This window comes from Erinaceus europaeus, chromosome 10, assembly GCF_950295315.1.
Source record: "Erinaceus europaeus chromosome 10, mEriEur2.1, whole genome shotgun sequence".
In the NCBI taxonomy this organism is placed as follows: domain Eukaryota; kingdom Metazoa; phylum Chordata; class Mammalia; order Eulipotyphla; family Erinaceidae; genus Erinaceus; species Erinaceus europaeus.
Genome location: NC_080171.1, coordinates 39,047,148 through 39,063,565, shown reverse-complemented (window position 1 = coordinate 39,063,565; position 16,418 = coordinate 39,047,148). Strand labels below are relative to the sequence as shown.

The 16,418-nt window shown below is 40.8% G+C and overlaps 1 protein-coding gene and 1 non-coding gene across 2 annotated transcripts in view; one reads left to right on the top strand and one right to left on the bottom strand.

Annotated features, from left to right (window-relative positions):
* PRUNE2 (prune homolog 2 with BCH domain) overlaps window positions 1-14,050 on the bottom strand; it is a 328,462-nt gene extending 314,412 nt beyond the window's left edge. The window contains exon 1 of the mRNA XM_060199543.1: window positions 13,858-14,050. Coding sequence (XP_060055526.1) covers window positions 13,858-13,893 — 36 coding nt within the window. The 5' untranslated portion in view covers window positions 13,894-14,050. The remainder of the gene's footprint in view (window positions 1-13,857) is intronic.
* Window positions 14,051-15,317: 1,267 nt separating this feature from the next.
* Window positions 15,318-15,482, top strand: LOC132540988 (U1 spliceosomal RNA). The gene has a single exon (XR_009552193.1). It is a non-coding gene; the product is annotated as a U1 spliceosomal RNA (small nuclear RNA).
* Window positions 15,483-16,418: the final 936 nt, after the last annotated feature.

Here is a 16,418-nt window from a genome sequence, read left to right as displayed (position 1 = left end):
CAATAGCAAAAGAAATATTCAGCTAGAGTAAAAAGTATCCATCTTGTTTATCTTTCTTATGGCCTGTATACATTTCCCAAGGTCATACTTTCAGTATGCCTAGAATCTAAAATAAAAAAAGAAAAGTTCTTCCAACAATCTTGATAAACTCTCAAAAGATAAAATAAATCCTAGGTCTTAAGTTTAGGCTTGTGTTAATTCCTAAGGATCTGTTGAAAAATTTTACTCACCTTTTGCTGAAACAATTAAATCCTCCAAAAACAGTGACTCTGAGAAATTATTTATATTGGAGCCAGCAAGAGTTGAAAGAATCCCATGTGATATTTTGGCCGGGAAGTGCTGCATACAGACCAAACCAGGCCGCTAAGAGTCGGGAGAAACACGGAAGTGTTTAAGAAGCAACAAATGGGAGACAGAGGATTTGCCCTTTTGCCTCCCTGGACAGAGGCCCAGGGACACTGCCTTCCCAGAGGAGCAGCCAGACCTGTGTCCCTTCAGGCAGCAAAGCAGCTGATCTGCCCACCAGCTGCAACATTTCTGTCTTTCCAGAGCCAGGTGCTCAGCTGATTAGCACCACAGACCACTTGGTAGAGGAAGTGTGCAAAGAGGAGAGAACTGTGTCTTCATTTAGCATGAACTTCTGCCTCTGCTCTTATTTCCAAGAGAGAAACATACACAATTCTCTTTTTGTACCCTTCAGTTATTTGGTAGATTGTTTTCAGAGCAAAGAGAATGATTTTCTGAATCGATGGATATTTTATTAGTGATTTATGTTGATTTACAAAATTGTAATATAATAGGTGTATAATTCTATATGGTTCCCACCACCAGAGTTATGTGTCTCCATCCCCTCCACTAGAAACTTCAGTAGTTCTCCCAAGGTCACCAGTATGGGCTGATTCTATAACTATCTATCTATATTTATGTATATTTTTTCTCATTTTTTTCAATGGTCCTACCTTCACTTCCTTTCTAAGTCACCCCTGTACCTATTATACTTCCAGGATTTTTTAAATTAAAAAATAATAACAACAATAAAGCCACACATCCTAAAAGTTATGGTTTATCCATGGAGGAAGTAAATGGTTCCTGCAATTGAGAACTCTTCCATAAAACTTTTCAAATAATTGAAAGTTCATCAGCCATGGTCATTACTACTGCTATTCTATGGAGTCCAACACACATTTGATTCTCAACTCAGGATGGGAGCAGGGAGAGAATTTTCTCATATATTCTGCATGCTACAAGCCCTTATGCCTCTCCACATCAGGCTCAGATATTTACTACCATCTCTGTCCTAACTGATTATCATATTAAAACTGTAAAACATGTATCTGGCTCCACTCAAGAACAAAGTCCCCTATGCAACGGACTTGCCCAAACAAACAAAGCTCAACCTCCATGTGACAATTCCCTTTCTCATCTTTTCTTTCTTTTTTATATTCCCACTAAGGTTATTGCTGGGGCTCTGTGCTAGCACTACCCACTTTCAGTGGTCATTTTTCCCTTTTTTCCCCTTTCTTTCCCTTTCTTTCTTTTATTAGATAGAAAGACAGAAATTGAGAGGGGAGTGAAAGATAGGGAGAGAGAGAGAGAGAGATACTTGCAGACCTGCTTCATTGCTTGTGAATTTTTTTTTTTAGTTTAAGAAAGGCCTAGGTTTCATTAAAATTTTATTTACTTAATAAGTAGCCATTGTCATTTGATTCTCCCACTATCTAATCCTTATCTTTATATAAATATTTTTAATATTTGATATGCCTCCTTTTTGTTTTTTTATTTTTTAATTTTTAATTTTTTTTAAAAAAATTGTATTTACAAAAAGGAAACATTGACTAAACCATAGGATAAGAGGGGTACAACTCCATACAGTTACCACCACCAGAACTCTATATCCCATCCCCTCCCCTGATAGCTTTCTTATTCTTCAATCCTCTGGGAATATGGACCCAAGGTCATTGTGGGATGCAGAAGGTTGGAGGTCTGGCTTCTGTAATTTCTTCTCCGCTGAACATGAGCATTGACAGGTCCTATACTCCCAGCCTGACTCTCTCTTTCACTATGGAAAGAGATTTTAAAAAATGTGTCTTTCACTAAGGAAAGAGAGAGACATGCTTGTGAAGTTTTACCCCTGCAGGTGGGGAGCTAGGCTCAAACTCGGATCTCTGTGCATGGCGGTATGCACTTAGCCAGGTATGCCACTGCCCAGGCCTTCTTTCTCATCTTTTCTATTTTAGCTACTTTTTGTAAGAATTTTTTCTGAAATTGCTTAAGCATCCCATTTTTCTCATTAACCTGGACACAGGACTTCAATGATCTTACCTCGATGATTACTTTGCATAGGTCCTATCAGTGTCATAAGTGCCAGTACTGTATTTTGTTACTGATGTTATGACTTCCAGAGGCCATGCAAATATTTAGGACTATTTACTTTACGCCACATGGAATAACACCTATTGAGGGACTGGGTCTGCTTCTTGTGGTTCTGTTTATCTTAGTTTTGTTTATGGGATTACTCCACTGTAAATTATCAGAAAAAAAATCCTCTGACAGCTACCTCTTATTATTTAACCCCTCTGGAAAAGCCAAGTTTGTGAATATTTGTGAATCTATGTCAAAGTGCAAATTTAGTAATAGTTATTATAATGACAACTATCATTCACATGTCCTTACAGTGTTCCTAGTGCTCTAAATGATTAACAGGTATCATCATCTCACTAGTAAGATCAAGATAGGGAGGAGTATTTTAAGATCATGTTGTCAATAATCTACTTCATCTGTCTGAAGCAAAGAGTTGACTTTGACTATGGTCAGTTTTCAGAAGATTTCTCAACAAGTGATGTTGCCAGAGAGGTAAATAACAGAAATGTAACTTTATGTTACATTTATGTAACATACAGTCATGTAACTTTAGCATTTCCAACTCATTCCATCATCATTTCTTCTTCAGTCCAACACTCTCCCAACTGAACTGTTTGGGCACATTCCATCATCAGTTTTTCCTAAACCTTACCTCTTCCCAAACTTACTACTCTCCTCAATTATTTTTTATTTTATTTTAGGATTTTATTGGGGGGATTCATGGTTTACAGTACAATTGTTGACACATGAATACAATTTCTCATCTACCCATAAAAGAACACTCTCACCCCAAAGTAGGTCCTTTTCCACCATCATATACCAGGGCCAAACAACCCCCCACACACACACACACACACACACACATCCCACTTTCCTCTCTCCCCTCCCTCCCTAGAATCTTTTGCTTTGGTGCAATATAACAAACAAATCTAGACAATGTCTTATTTTGTGTATTCCTCTCTGTCCTTTTTTTATCCTTCTTTCTCCTATTTCCCTTCCAATTCTCTCTTCCATTTTTGCCTTTTTCTTTTTTTTTTTCTTCACAATTTTATGTCTTGGGCAGAACCAGCAGTTTTCTGTATTGCTGCTAAACCAATGGGCTTAAATGCAAAATAAACTCAGCATACCTGAGAGCTGATTTCTAACTCTAGTTCTCCTCACTAGCTATGTCACCTAGAGTGAGCTCACTCCACCTAACAGTCAAGTAAGCATGGAAATCAATGTAATCTATACATTCTCCAGCAGCTAGTGTAGCAAAAAAAAAAAAAAAAAAAAACTTTGAAATTTTTCTTACAACACATTCTCAATATTAAAAATTCACTAAATATCCATCCTATTTCTGATCATTTAAAAGCTGCCATGCCCTCATCTTTCCAAATAACATAGCAGCCTTTTATTTTTCTTTTACACAAGCACACAGGGAAAGAAAACTCTTCCAATGTATTCTGCCAAATCATAAGCAGTGTAGCACCATATTCTCCTCATAGAGGATTCTCAGTAATAATGGCTGGTTACTCAGTTGTCCAAGGGGTCTTAAATATACAACACTCTCCACAGAAAAATAAAAGCCATTTGGATCAAACAAAGTGAAATTAGAACTTAACACACAGTCCTCCTATCATCCTGGGAAATTGTTTTCATTTAAAGAGAAAAAAAATTTTCTGAGAAATCTGGGAGGGTTGAAGAGGAGAGAGGGAGAGAGAGAGGTAGGGGGAGAAGAAGGGAGAGAGAGAGAGAGAGAAAGAAGAGGGGAGGGGAGGGGAGGGGAGGGGAGGGGAGGGGGAGGGGAGGGGAGAGGAGAGGAGAGGAGAGGAGAGGAGAAGGAGAGGAGAGGAGAGGAGAGGAGAGGAGAGGAGAGGAGAGGAGAGGAGAGGAGAGGAGAGGAGAGGAGAGGAGAGGAGAGGAGAGGAGAGGGGAGAAGAGAGAGGAGAGAAGAGGAGAGAGGAGAGAGAAAGACATAAAACTATAGCCAGGTAGTCTGGGAGCAAATTCTGGATCTGTTTTATATTGACTATGGGACTTTGGGCAAATCTCTTACCTTACAGAGCCCCAGTCTCCTCATCTGAAAAAGGAGAGAAATACTTCACAAGATCATTGTGGATATTAAGTAGGAAAAAAATGTCACTTAGAGCTTAGCTGTTCAGCACATACCAGTGGAACTAGTGGGAAATAAGAATTGTCCTCGAGTCTATGAAAATGCAAATAGACTCCTTGGCTTCCTTGTCCACCAGTGACCTTTTACATTTTTATTACTGTGAATGAAAAGCAGATTATTGTCTCAGTGCATGCACACCTACAAGAGCCTCAGAGAAGAATACTATTATTATTTTTATTTTACAGGTAAAGAAGCTGAGATTGGTGATGTTTAAGAAATTAAGAGGGGGCCAGGTGGTGGCGCACCTGGTTGAGTGCATGTGCTACAATGTGCAAGGACTCAGGTTCAAGCCCCCAGTCCCCACCTGCAGGGGGAAAGCTTCATGAGTGGTGTATCAGGGCTGCAGGTGTCTCTCTGTCCTTCTCCCTCTCTATCTCCCCTTCCTCTCCATTTCTGGCTGTCTATATTAAATAAATAAAGATATTTTTTTAAAAAAAACTAAAAAACAAAAAGAAATTCAGAATGCTTGCCTAGTAAGTAAAAAACTGTGAGCCAATACTAGAGAAATAGTATAGATCTGGACTCACATACATGGGGTTCTAGGTTAAGTTCCTGATATGTACCACAGAAGTGCTCTGACTTATCTCTCTTTCTGTCTCATGTGAATCAATCTCTCTATCACCCCCACGTCTCCTGTGTGCACAAGCACACAGTAAATAAGAGAAATCTTTAAAATAAATGGCAGATTTTGTGGGGTGACCTTGGCACTCCATCTTCCTGGTCACTGGTGGCAGAGACCAAAGTGGCCTCTGGGGATCCAGGGAAAAGAACCTGCAGATGGGGGTGAGTGAGCGGAGACAGACTCGAACCTCTGGAAGTGTGTCGGAGAGCAAACTCATTTTATTGTAGCAAGCAAGGGTATTTATATATATTTATGTTGGGAGGGATGGGTGTAGTAGACCAATCACCTTTAGCTTTAGCAATCATTCCATATATGGTGAGTAAGGGTCTCAGTGATGGGTAGCATAGGGTATGAGGAACAAGGAACAAGAAACAAGAATGTCTGCCAGAAAACTGAAATCAACAGCCATTAGTGGTGAGGAGGAGGAGGAGAGAAGAAGAAAGGGAAGAAGAAGAAAGAGAAAAGTAGGGATTGGGTGGTGGTAGATAGCATAATGGTTATGCAGAGACTCTCATGCTTGAGGCTCCAAAGTCTCAGGTTCAATTCCCCACACCACCATAAACCAGAACTGAGCAATGCTCTGGTAAAAATTGGAGGAGGCCCCACCTGCAGGGGGTTCGCTTCACAAGTGGTGAAGCAGGTCAGCAGGTGTCTATCTTTCTCTACCCCTCTCTGTCTAAGCCCTCCTCTTTCCATTTCTCTCTGTCCTATCCAACAACGACATCAGTAATAACTGCAACAATAAAACAACAAGGGAAACAAAAGGGAATAAATAAATAAATATTAAAAATAAAAAATAAATTTAAAAAAAATTTGGAGGAGGATGAGGAGGAGAAGGAGAAGAAGAAGGAAGAAGGAAGAAGGAAGAAGGAAGAAGAAGAAGAAGAAGAAGAAGAAGAAGAAGAAGAAGAAGAAGAAGAAGAAGAAGAAGTAGAAGAAAAGTGGGAGTAAATCCAGGAGCAGAGGATTTACCATGCAGGTACCTAGCCCCAATGATAATCCTAGTAGCAATAATATATATATATGTATGTATATATTCACATATATATATTTAAATCCTCCTTCCTGAACATGAGGCACTGAACTAGACAATGGAGATACAACCATGAACAAAGACATATTCTTGTTAATCAAACATGCCCAATGGAGATAGATTGATGAGTTGATGTAAGTGATGTTGAGACATTACCAAAAATCTGACTCAGATTCATGAGATGAGCAGAGAGGTGTGAGTATTGAGAAGGGTGTCATTCAGCAAAGATGTCTCCTTTCATTTTTTACCTAACCTAAAACTGTGTTGGGAATTATTTAAGTGGAAGAAGTAGCCAGAAGCTAGTCAGCAGATTGCACTAAATCCTCAGATTCTGCTGAGTGTTGTTCATTCTCCTAAGTGCAATGGAATGCTCTGCTGAGACTTTAAGGGAAAGGTGTATAAGAGGCTTTCACAATGGTCTCTCTGGCAGCAGTGGGATAGTGGACTGTAGGAGAATGGCTAGCTGGCCATTAGAAACATCCAAATGTCTTAGTCAGCAGGGAAAAAAATGACAAGGAGGTTTCCAAGCAGAGAAACCACATGAATAAGAATGCCATTTGCAGAGATAATGAGTGTGCTTAACTGGGTGAGCCACTAGCCAACCTCAGCCATTTGCAGAGAATAGGATTGCAGCTGGGCTGGAAGATAGCTTACCCAGTAAAGTGCACACTTAGCTATGTGTGAGGATCTATCTGGGTTCAGAAGCTGGAACCGCATGGGAGCACCTTGCAGAAGGGAAGCTTCATGGGCTGTTGAATGGTGCCCCTTCTCTCTGTCCCTCAGTCCCACTCCAATTCTTCCTCTCTGTTTCTGTCTCAGGAAAAAAAAAAACACTAAGAATTTGCCAGGAAACGTGGGATCAGGCAGGCACAAACCTCTGGCAAAGTCCCAGAGACAAAAAAAAAAAAATGTAGAAAAGGATCAGTTTGAGGGTAAAAGAAGAGAAGCAGCCCATTGACCCAGTTCTGTGCTAAATGTTGTATGTACATTATTTTGGCTTTACCAAAAATCTGCAGAGATATTTCAAAATCCCACTTTTCATATTAATTAAAAAACCAAGGTTTTCTTATCATCTTAGTTTTTCTAATCATGTGGGTTTGATCTCTCAGGGCAATCTAGCTATCCTCCTCAGAGCTCAAAAGGAGAAGCAAATTACAAATGCCAGACCTTCCACTCTCCACACCCCATAATGATCCTGGGTCCATATTCCCAGAGAATAAAGAATAGAAAAGTTTCCAATGGAGGGGATGGGATGTGGAACTATGGCGGTAGGAACAGTGTGGATATGTACCCGTCTCATCCTATGATCTTGTTATTATTAAATCAACAGAAAGAAAGAAAGAAAGAAAGAAAGAAAGAAAGAAAGAAAGAAAGAAAGAAAGAGAGGATGGAAGGAAGAAAGAAGAAAGGAGGGAGGGAGAGAGGGAGGGAGGGAGGGAAAGGAAGGGAAATGGAAGGGAGGGGAGGGGAGGGGAGGGAAGGGAAGGGAAGGGAAGGGAAGGGAAGGGAAGGGAAGGGAAGGGAAGGGAAGGGAAGGGAAGTTATAGGGGCCAGGTGGTAGTGTACCATGTTAAGTACACTTAGTTCAAAGCACAGGGTCTAGCTCAAGGATCTCCGTTTGAGCCCCCAGATCCCCACCAGCAGAAGGATCACTTTGCAAGCAGTGAAGCAGATCTGCAGGTGTTTATCTTTCTCTTCCCCTCTCTGTCTTCCTCCTCTCTCAATGTCTCTCTGTTCTATCCAACAACAACAAAACAAAAATGGAAAAACTGGCCATCAGGAGCAGTGGATTCACAGTGCAGGTACCAAGCCCCAGCAATAACTCTGGAGGGAAAAAAAAACGGAAAAAAAAAAGAATGAAAAGATTATTTTTCCCTAGAAACTATAACCCAAGGTCACAGGACTCAGAAATAGATTTGTAAAATTGCCAGAGATTCTGAGTAAGCTACTATCGGACCTTGGGCAGAGCAGCTTACTAACAAGTAGCTGCTGACTAAGTAGCTTACTACAAAAATCTAAACTGTGTAAGTCATATAAGATTCCTTCTGAATGATGCCTTCTGAATACCTCAGCCCAATTCCTTTACAAATATAATTCCAAACTCCATGACTCTCTGATAAATCTCAGGGTTTAAGAAGCTCCATGGTCAAGGCAATGTCATGAATCTTACCTCTTTGGTCACCATATGTTCTTTCATCTTTTGCTGTCTTTATCTATACCCAGGTCTTCTTCCCTCATTCTTTTCTCTGCTTAGCTAGCCTCCAGAGAAGGGAGTTAGAATGAAAGAGTTATTCCTCCTTCACTAAGCTACCACTGCTTACAAAGCTGCTCAGACAAGTACAACAGACCTAAAGCAATGTAAATATCTGCCCAAACAAATGCTACATAGACCTTGCAGGTTATACCAAAGTTGCCTCTTTTTTTTTTTTGCTTAATTAACAAAATACTCCCCCAACTCACTGATTAAAGAATATCATTGCTTACCTGATCACACCCCATAAGATCACATGTGCTAGCTGAATAGCAGTGAGCAATTCCTACCTTTGAGGTAGACCCATGCACTATGAGATCGCATTGAAAAAGCCTGGTTCTTCTCCTTAGGTGCTGGAGCAGGGACAGACCAGGACTTTCAGTCTGAAAACTTGGGCAGTGAGGACAGGGTTGATGCCAAGATTAAAGCAATCTAGGGCTCATTTTTCACCAGCCTCCAAGGGGGCGGGTACCACATGCACAGAAGAGTTTTGGATTCCTGCCTTTCCTGCTCATCAGAGTCCTGGCAAGAGGCAGTGTCTTAAGTGCATCTCGCTTCACTGCAGTGGGGAAGGTGCTGATCAGAATGAGCTCAGCTCCCCAAAAGAAACTGTGTCTCTTGTCTCTCGAACATTACCAGTCTTACCACACTGGCCTTTTAAATGGTAGGGAATATCGACCTCATAGATGGTTTTTACTGACAAGTACCACCTGCTTCCTATAAAGGAAATCAGAAAGAATATACTCCAATTTTTTTAAAACAAAATTATTTATTTGTTGGGTAGAGACACAGAGAAATTCAGAGGGAAGGAGGAGGTAGAGAGGGAGACACAATGACAGAAACATGCAGCACTGCTTCACAACTTACGACACTTCTTCCCCAATGCAGGTGGAGACGGGGGACTTAAAGTCCAATGTGTGCACTTTACTGGGTATGCCATCACCCAGCCCCTTCCTCGATTTTTTTTAATCAGGGCAATTACTCTACTGACAGGCTGCAGTGTTTTACTTTCTTTTTAAAACCCATCTCTAGGGCCAGGCACTGGTGCACCTGGTTCAGCGTGCACATTACAATGTACAAGGACCCAAGATCAAGCCCCTGTCCCCACCTGCAGGAGGAAAGCTTCACAAGTGGTGAAGCAGGACTACAGATCTCTGTCTCTTTCCCTCTCTATCTCCCTCAAACCTCTCAATTTCTCTCTATCTCTATCCAATAATAAATAAGTAAAAAGATGTATTTAAAAAAAAACATCTCTTCTATCAACTCCAATGTAGTAATTCTCTTAAGAATGTTGGATATGCTTTCTTGATCCTGTACTAATACCACATAAGTTGGCACTCAAGTCTCCCAGAATTCCTCTTTTCTAGCAGTCTGTTTACAGGCCAATACCTACCGCAGAGATGAACCACTTGTGGGCAGCTGTCAATGCTGAGGTGGCAGATACACTCCCCAGACTGTCGCAGGGATTCAATCCCTACTCTCTCTTTGAAATAGCATCCCTGGGACATTAATGTCCCCTATATCATTCCTGTGGCAACTGACACTTCTACTTCATACATCCAAGACTGGGAATTGACCTGTATCCCAGGACATGTGCCCTAAAGTCACCTCCACCCATTAGCACCTGCTTGAATCACATCAGCTGATGAAGACTGGGCAAGGAGAGAGTCTGCAGCTGATCTGTCCAGTTGATCAGGTCCAGAGGACCTTGACTTCGTGCCAACCAGACCCTGAGCTCACATTCATTTATTATATATTCTCTTTGATGTTCTCAGAAACTTAGATCATTTACTGCCATCACAAGGTCACCTTAGGCTGAATACTTTCCTGAGTTAATCACTATGAACTTGGAGGATAATGCCCACATGTACCCTAAGAGAGGGACTTCTGTACCCTGTACCTTTCAACTTCTGTTACCACTGAGATGATAGAACTAAGAATGACTAAGATACCACCATAGATATGGAACTAAAACTGGAGAAAATGAATAAAACTTGAAGGTTGACCTGGAATGGTAATATCTGATCTGTCACAATTTCATCTCTAAATAGGCAGATGGAAAAGATGTCAGGTGGGCAAAGATGGTGATGGTGCTCTAGGTTAAGCTCACACAGTGTGAAACCAGTGCAAAGATGCCTGTTTGAGACCCTGGCTCCCCACCTGCAGGGTGGTCACTTTACAAGCAGTGAAGCAGGTCTGCAGATGTCTATCTTTCTCTTCCCCTCAGTTTTCCCCTCAAAAAAAAATGAGATTTCACTCTAATTTTTAGTTCTAGCAGTAAGTTTCCAGATGAGAAACAGCAGGATTTTCACATTTCATGAATAAATCTAGGTAAAAAGTATCATCTTTGATTACCTTCTCTTTGATTATCTTCTCACACAAGAGAAGGTTATCTTCTCTTCTACTGTAGAATGGTTGATCCTAACAGTTTTAACAATCATTGTAACAATTTATTTCTGTCATTTCTGGAGACTGTGCTTGGAAGGAATGACCACTCTACTTGCTGTCCTCCATTTTCAGGCATGGTTTACCACAAAGAAGTTCCAGGAAAAAAAAAAAAAACTATACAGAAGTTTACCCTCCTCCAGTTCCCCTACAAGAAGAAGCATTTCAACCCCAGGAGGAGATCCTCCCTCTGAGGCCTCATTTGGGGAGTTATTTTTGCCATTTCTGATAATTGCTACATATTCTGAAGCCATATGAAGAAAGGTTTAGGGAAAAGGAGAGTAGATTATGTCAGCCCACGTCATCTAAGAAATAAGAAGAATCAGACTGGGATTAAATTTTAATTAAAAAATAATTAAAAGAGTGATTTCTAAATTGCAAAGACATAAGTGTCAGTATGATTAAAATTTAAAAATATCCCTTTCCCTTTCAAGATTTATGCTTAACCCAAGGGCCTGATCTAGAATAGGAGAACTTTTCTCCTTTCAATGACAAATGAATAGTAAAGGGTCCCTGTCAGAAAAAAAAAAAAGCAATTTCTTCATAGTTTTGATTACTGAAGATTTTATCTGTGAGTAAAAACAACTGTATTCTGCAATTTAAAATGTATTTATTGGAATTTGTCAGTTCCAATGATGACATGGTTAAGACTTAGGAAAAGGACATTGACTATCTCAAACTATTAAAATAATTTATAGTTAATTAAAAATATTAAAAGAATATGCATATATATATATTCCACAAATGTCAAGAAAGTAAGTAGGAAAAAATATAAATTATATTTTAGACATCACACAAACATACCAATACTAATCAATATTAATAAATACAACATCCAAATTCTACTTAATTTTTCTCTGTTAAGATTCAAATGAAAGCCAACATAGAATTTTTCTTAAAATGTTTTCCAAAAGATTAGCCTAACCTGGAAAAAATCTACCATCTTATTATGAATAAACTTCTTATAAAGAAATACCATAATTATTGACTTAATTTTTCCTCCTAATAAAAGGTTATCTAACCTATAAATTAATACGTTATCTAATACTGTAAGTGAATGTTGCATATTAAGTAAAGATTTTATTTACCTAGAAAATGTAAGTTGTCAAGAGAATATGACACTAAAAGTGATCAAAACACCTTTGCTGTGGCTGGATATGAAAGACTAATTGTGATCCAACAAGAAGGCTATTCCAAGAAAAAATAAAAGTAGCAGTAATTACTCTGGCTAAAGCAGGAAATGAGGAATAGTATTTCAAACAACCACTTACTTTGTTCCTGTCTCCCCCCCCCCCCCCCCCTGTTAATGATGTAGGAGCAATTGCTCAGCTAATGAAGGGACTCGGTAAATAAACTTAGCATTACTTTAAACTGATTAGTCTGAAAGTAGAATTTCTCCATCCCAGAAATTGCTCATCAGTAATGAGATAGACCTTTTGTTCACATCAGACCACACCAATGTAAACGTTAATTGTTCAGAACATGTTATGGAAGTGGAATGCAGGTGCAGATTAAACTGTTTTCAACACTGGTAAATATTCAGTCTTACTCACACAAAAAGAAAAAAAATGTTGCCAAAATTCATTTTCCTTCTTCACCATTCTTAGATAAGAAATAGAAAGTATACTTGTAGTATAAGAAATAAATGTAAGTTTCTGCAGTCAGTATTTTCTCTCGTGTGCTCAAGAAGAATTATGAGGGCCAGCAAAAAAAAAAAAAAAAAAACAGAAATGATCACAAACTTTATCAGTTCTAAATTCCCCACAAGCATTCATTCTGTGGAAGGCATTAAGGCTGGAAATGCAGTATTTACATTAACACTAATCAACTCCAGTGGTCTTTACACAGATACTCACAGTTAAACAAATGTAAGAACCACAGTTGCAGCTGCACTCCCTTTGTTGTGATAAGGAAAGTAAAACACAGTAATAAAGCTGCTAGTATCCTGCCTTGAGATTAAGGCGTCGCCGTAATGCAGACATTATATTTTGGCTCCTATAAAGGTTTAAAGGTTAAGGCATCATAAATTATGTATTTCCTCCTGTGCCAGGCTCACAAATGGCACTTTCACTGTTCATTAAAGATAATGTTTCAAAATGCTTTCTTTCTTTTTTCCTTCCTTCCTTCCTTCCTTCCTTTCTTTCTTTTTTAAGTGCTGAAACAGAAGCATTTCCATAATGTTTCTTGCAGCTATGCCAGAAAGCCAAAACACTCTGGAATTAGGAAACTGCTAGAATATGTTTCCAGAAGATGTAGCAACTGTCAGCACACACACTGAAACTGTTCACTCTTTGGACAACAGTACAGTTAAAACATACCCAGTCCATCGTGCTGGTCTCCTCCAGAAAAACAAAAATTTGGTAAACCTTACATCACAAGCAGCAGTTGGAGCCATTCCCTTTTGCCTCTGCCCCAAGTTCCAGAGCTGAATAAGAATCCGTAAAACAGAATTTTTTACACATGTACATCCCCCACTTCTCCACTAACAAGTCAAACTCGATGTGAATAGTTGGGTAAGCTGTGCACTCCTGCACATCTTTTCTCTACTTACCTTCTGCCATTACTTCCAGTTCAAGAACAGTTCTAAGGGCCTCCTGCCCGGCCTCCCCCTTTTACACTGTAATATATATTGCATGTGCAGAAGGCTATGCCCTTTTTCTCAAAGAGCACCACACCCATTCACCCTCTAGTCTTCAGGAACAAACTGCAGAAGTAACTGAATCTGCCTCTTTCCAACCTCAGGACAGCTGGACCCTAACTTCTGCCAGGCCAAGACCATCCTAGCTCCACACTTTGTCGGGATCTGGGAAAGATGCAAGAGACAGAGTATCTGTAGTAAGCACCAAAGGTCCTGATACCCTTCCTAGGAGGACTACACCACCGATGACAACTATTAGGTTAAGTTGTTTCTTCTTCCTCTGTTTCTGCTGCAATGCCCTTTCTCCTCCATCTGCGCACAAGCGCGCACACTGCCAGGTCCCTCAACTTACCAGTTCAGACTTCGCGCGTTGCAGAAATTCTTCCATGTTGTTGAGAAGGGCTGTTAGGCCAGGAGTATCCGGAGGGGCGGGGGGAAGCTGTGATGCCAGTAAAGAGAAGCAGGGGTCACTCCAAGTGGCAACCCGAGAACTGCCCCCTCCTGCCGCTCGGAGGCGGCTAGGACTGTCGCTGCCCTCAGCAGTCTAGTCCCTGGGCTCCCTGCCCCACCCCCGCGCCCTACCGCCAGATCAGAGAGCCCTACTCCGCCCTAATAACGAAAGTGGGTGTGCCACTCTAGAAGCCCCAGGGCGTGCCCCACAAGCTGGTTGGCGCGCGCCTGAGGGGCTGGGGGTTCGGAGCCCCGACCTAGCGGGGCGGGATTGTTGGGGGGTGGCGAGGGGCTCCTCGGCCAATCGCAAGGCCCTGCTGCGGCCGCCTGACGTGGCGCACGGACAGATGCTGCAACCATGGACAGCGCCCAGAACTGCGACCAAGCGCAAGAGGCTGCTGCAGAGAAAAGCTCTGCGGCAGGAACCACTGGTGTCTGTCCTGAGAGGTAGGAGGGTGAGGAAGACTGGAGAGAGAAGCCCCTGGAAAGCCCCCCCCCTCCGTCTCATATACCTTGCCAGCGCCTCCCTGGCTGCCTGGCACATTACAGAGAGCAACAGCGGTCACTTACTGATCTAAGTCTGCTGGCCTCGCCAAGGGATGCTTTCAGTTATCTTGAGTGGGCAGGGAGCAGACAGGGTAGGACTAAACGCACTGCGACCTTGATCGAAAATAATCAGAACAGCAGGCTGGAAGGTTATGCTAGGCTGCTTCTTTCTTCTTTATCTTCAAATCACATTCTGCAAAGGGCACCCATTGTCGTCGCCCCTCCCCAAATGCTTGTTGTCTGGCCTGTATTCTTTTTTTTTTTTTTTTTACTTTTTAAATTCAATTATTTATTAATAGAGACAGAGAGAAATTGAGAGGGGAGGTGGAGATAGAGAGGGAGAGAGACAGAGAGACACCTGCAACCTTGCTTCACCACTGATTAAGCTTTCCCCCTATAGGTAAGGACCAGGGGCTTGAACCTGAGTCCTTGCCCACTGTAGTGTGTGTGCTTAACCATGTACACGACCTCCTGACCCCTCTGGCCTGTAATCTCTGCAATAGCTGGGACAGTAGAATTTTCCCATATTCTTGCAAGATCCTCTGATAATTCCTGTGTGTGCATTAAAGTTTACGAAGTCCTGCAATAAGCACTTGGATGTATAACTATGAACCATACTTAAAATCATGGAGTTTTAGTGTGTGTTCTCTCTAACCTAATCAAATCCATCTTCATGCTTTCTCTCACATCTGGACCTTTGCACAACAGTCATAGCACCCTCTGACTATTCTGCCTAGGACCCACTGCCTGGCTGATTGACTCAAGCTTCAGTTATCAACTTAGAGCACTGTTGACACATTAAGATCATACTGTATAAAACTTACCTGGCATGGGAAGATGCCATGATCACAAAGGATATTTTCCCAGAGGAAGGTTTATCAATTGCACTCTGGATGTGCTGACACTTTCAGTTTCCCCAAATGTAAGAAATTTCATGGCATAATTTGTGGTAGTGGGGGACTGTGTTCATGCTTTCCTCTGTTTAAAAAAAATTATACTCTAATCACCAAGGGCTTCTTGTACTGGAGCCACAGCACTAACCTGGTGGAAAAGTCTTGCAGTTGAGCCTAAGGTGCTACCCAGCTGTGATTCGTTAGTTCCCAGTGGTTTTCACACTTTAACATGTATCTGACCCATAGTTCCTCATCCCAGGAATTTAGGATTTATAGGTCTTGTTTTGTGGATTCAGTAATTTCCATATTAGCTCACAGCCTGCTGATATAACTTAGAAGTTAGTTACCTTCCTCTAAGCAACCTCTTCAGACTCACACTCCATCAGGTGTGAATTCCATGAAAACAGAGATCTTGCCTCTCTTATTAATTTATGTATGTCACTAATATACTCATTAATGTTCATGTCATACACAGATTCTCAATAAAAATGTGTATGTGAAAGACTCTTTGTTCCCTCTTCTGTGTATTATATAATATTTTAAATTCTCTGTGTATAGTATATCATATTTTTTAATTCAGATGGATCCAATGAAATCAGCAGAGTCAACAGATATGAATAAAGGAGATTAATATAAATAGTAAGCTCTAGTTTGCATTCAAGTGATGAGTTGTATGGAAGCTGCAGATTCTGTTTCTTTGCTGACTTAAGTAATTTAAAATCACTCAGGTAAAACAAGTGTTTTGTCACCTGTTAGATCTATGAAGTTGGTCACAACTGATGTAGTATACTGAGAAAAATCATGAAGAATCTCTTATCTCTAACTCCACCTGTAAAACAAGTAAAAATTACATAACACTGCTTTTTAAGTTTTAAGTATGGACAATAGGCATTGTACAATCTTGAGGGGTGTTTGTTGTTCTGGTTTGGGTGATTACAGAGGCCACACTGTATTGAGATGACTTTTTCAGATATATAGAGAGAGATACAAAGAGGCAGGGAGGAAGGGAGGGAGGGGGTAAGGA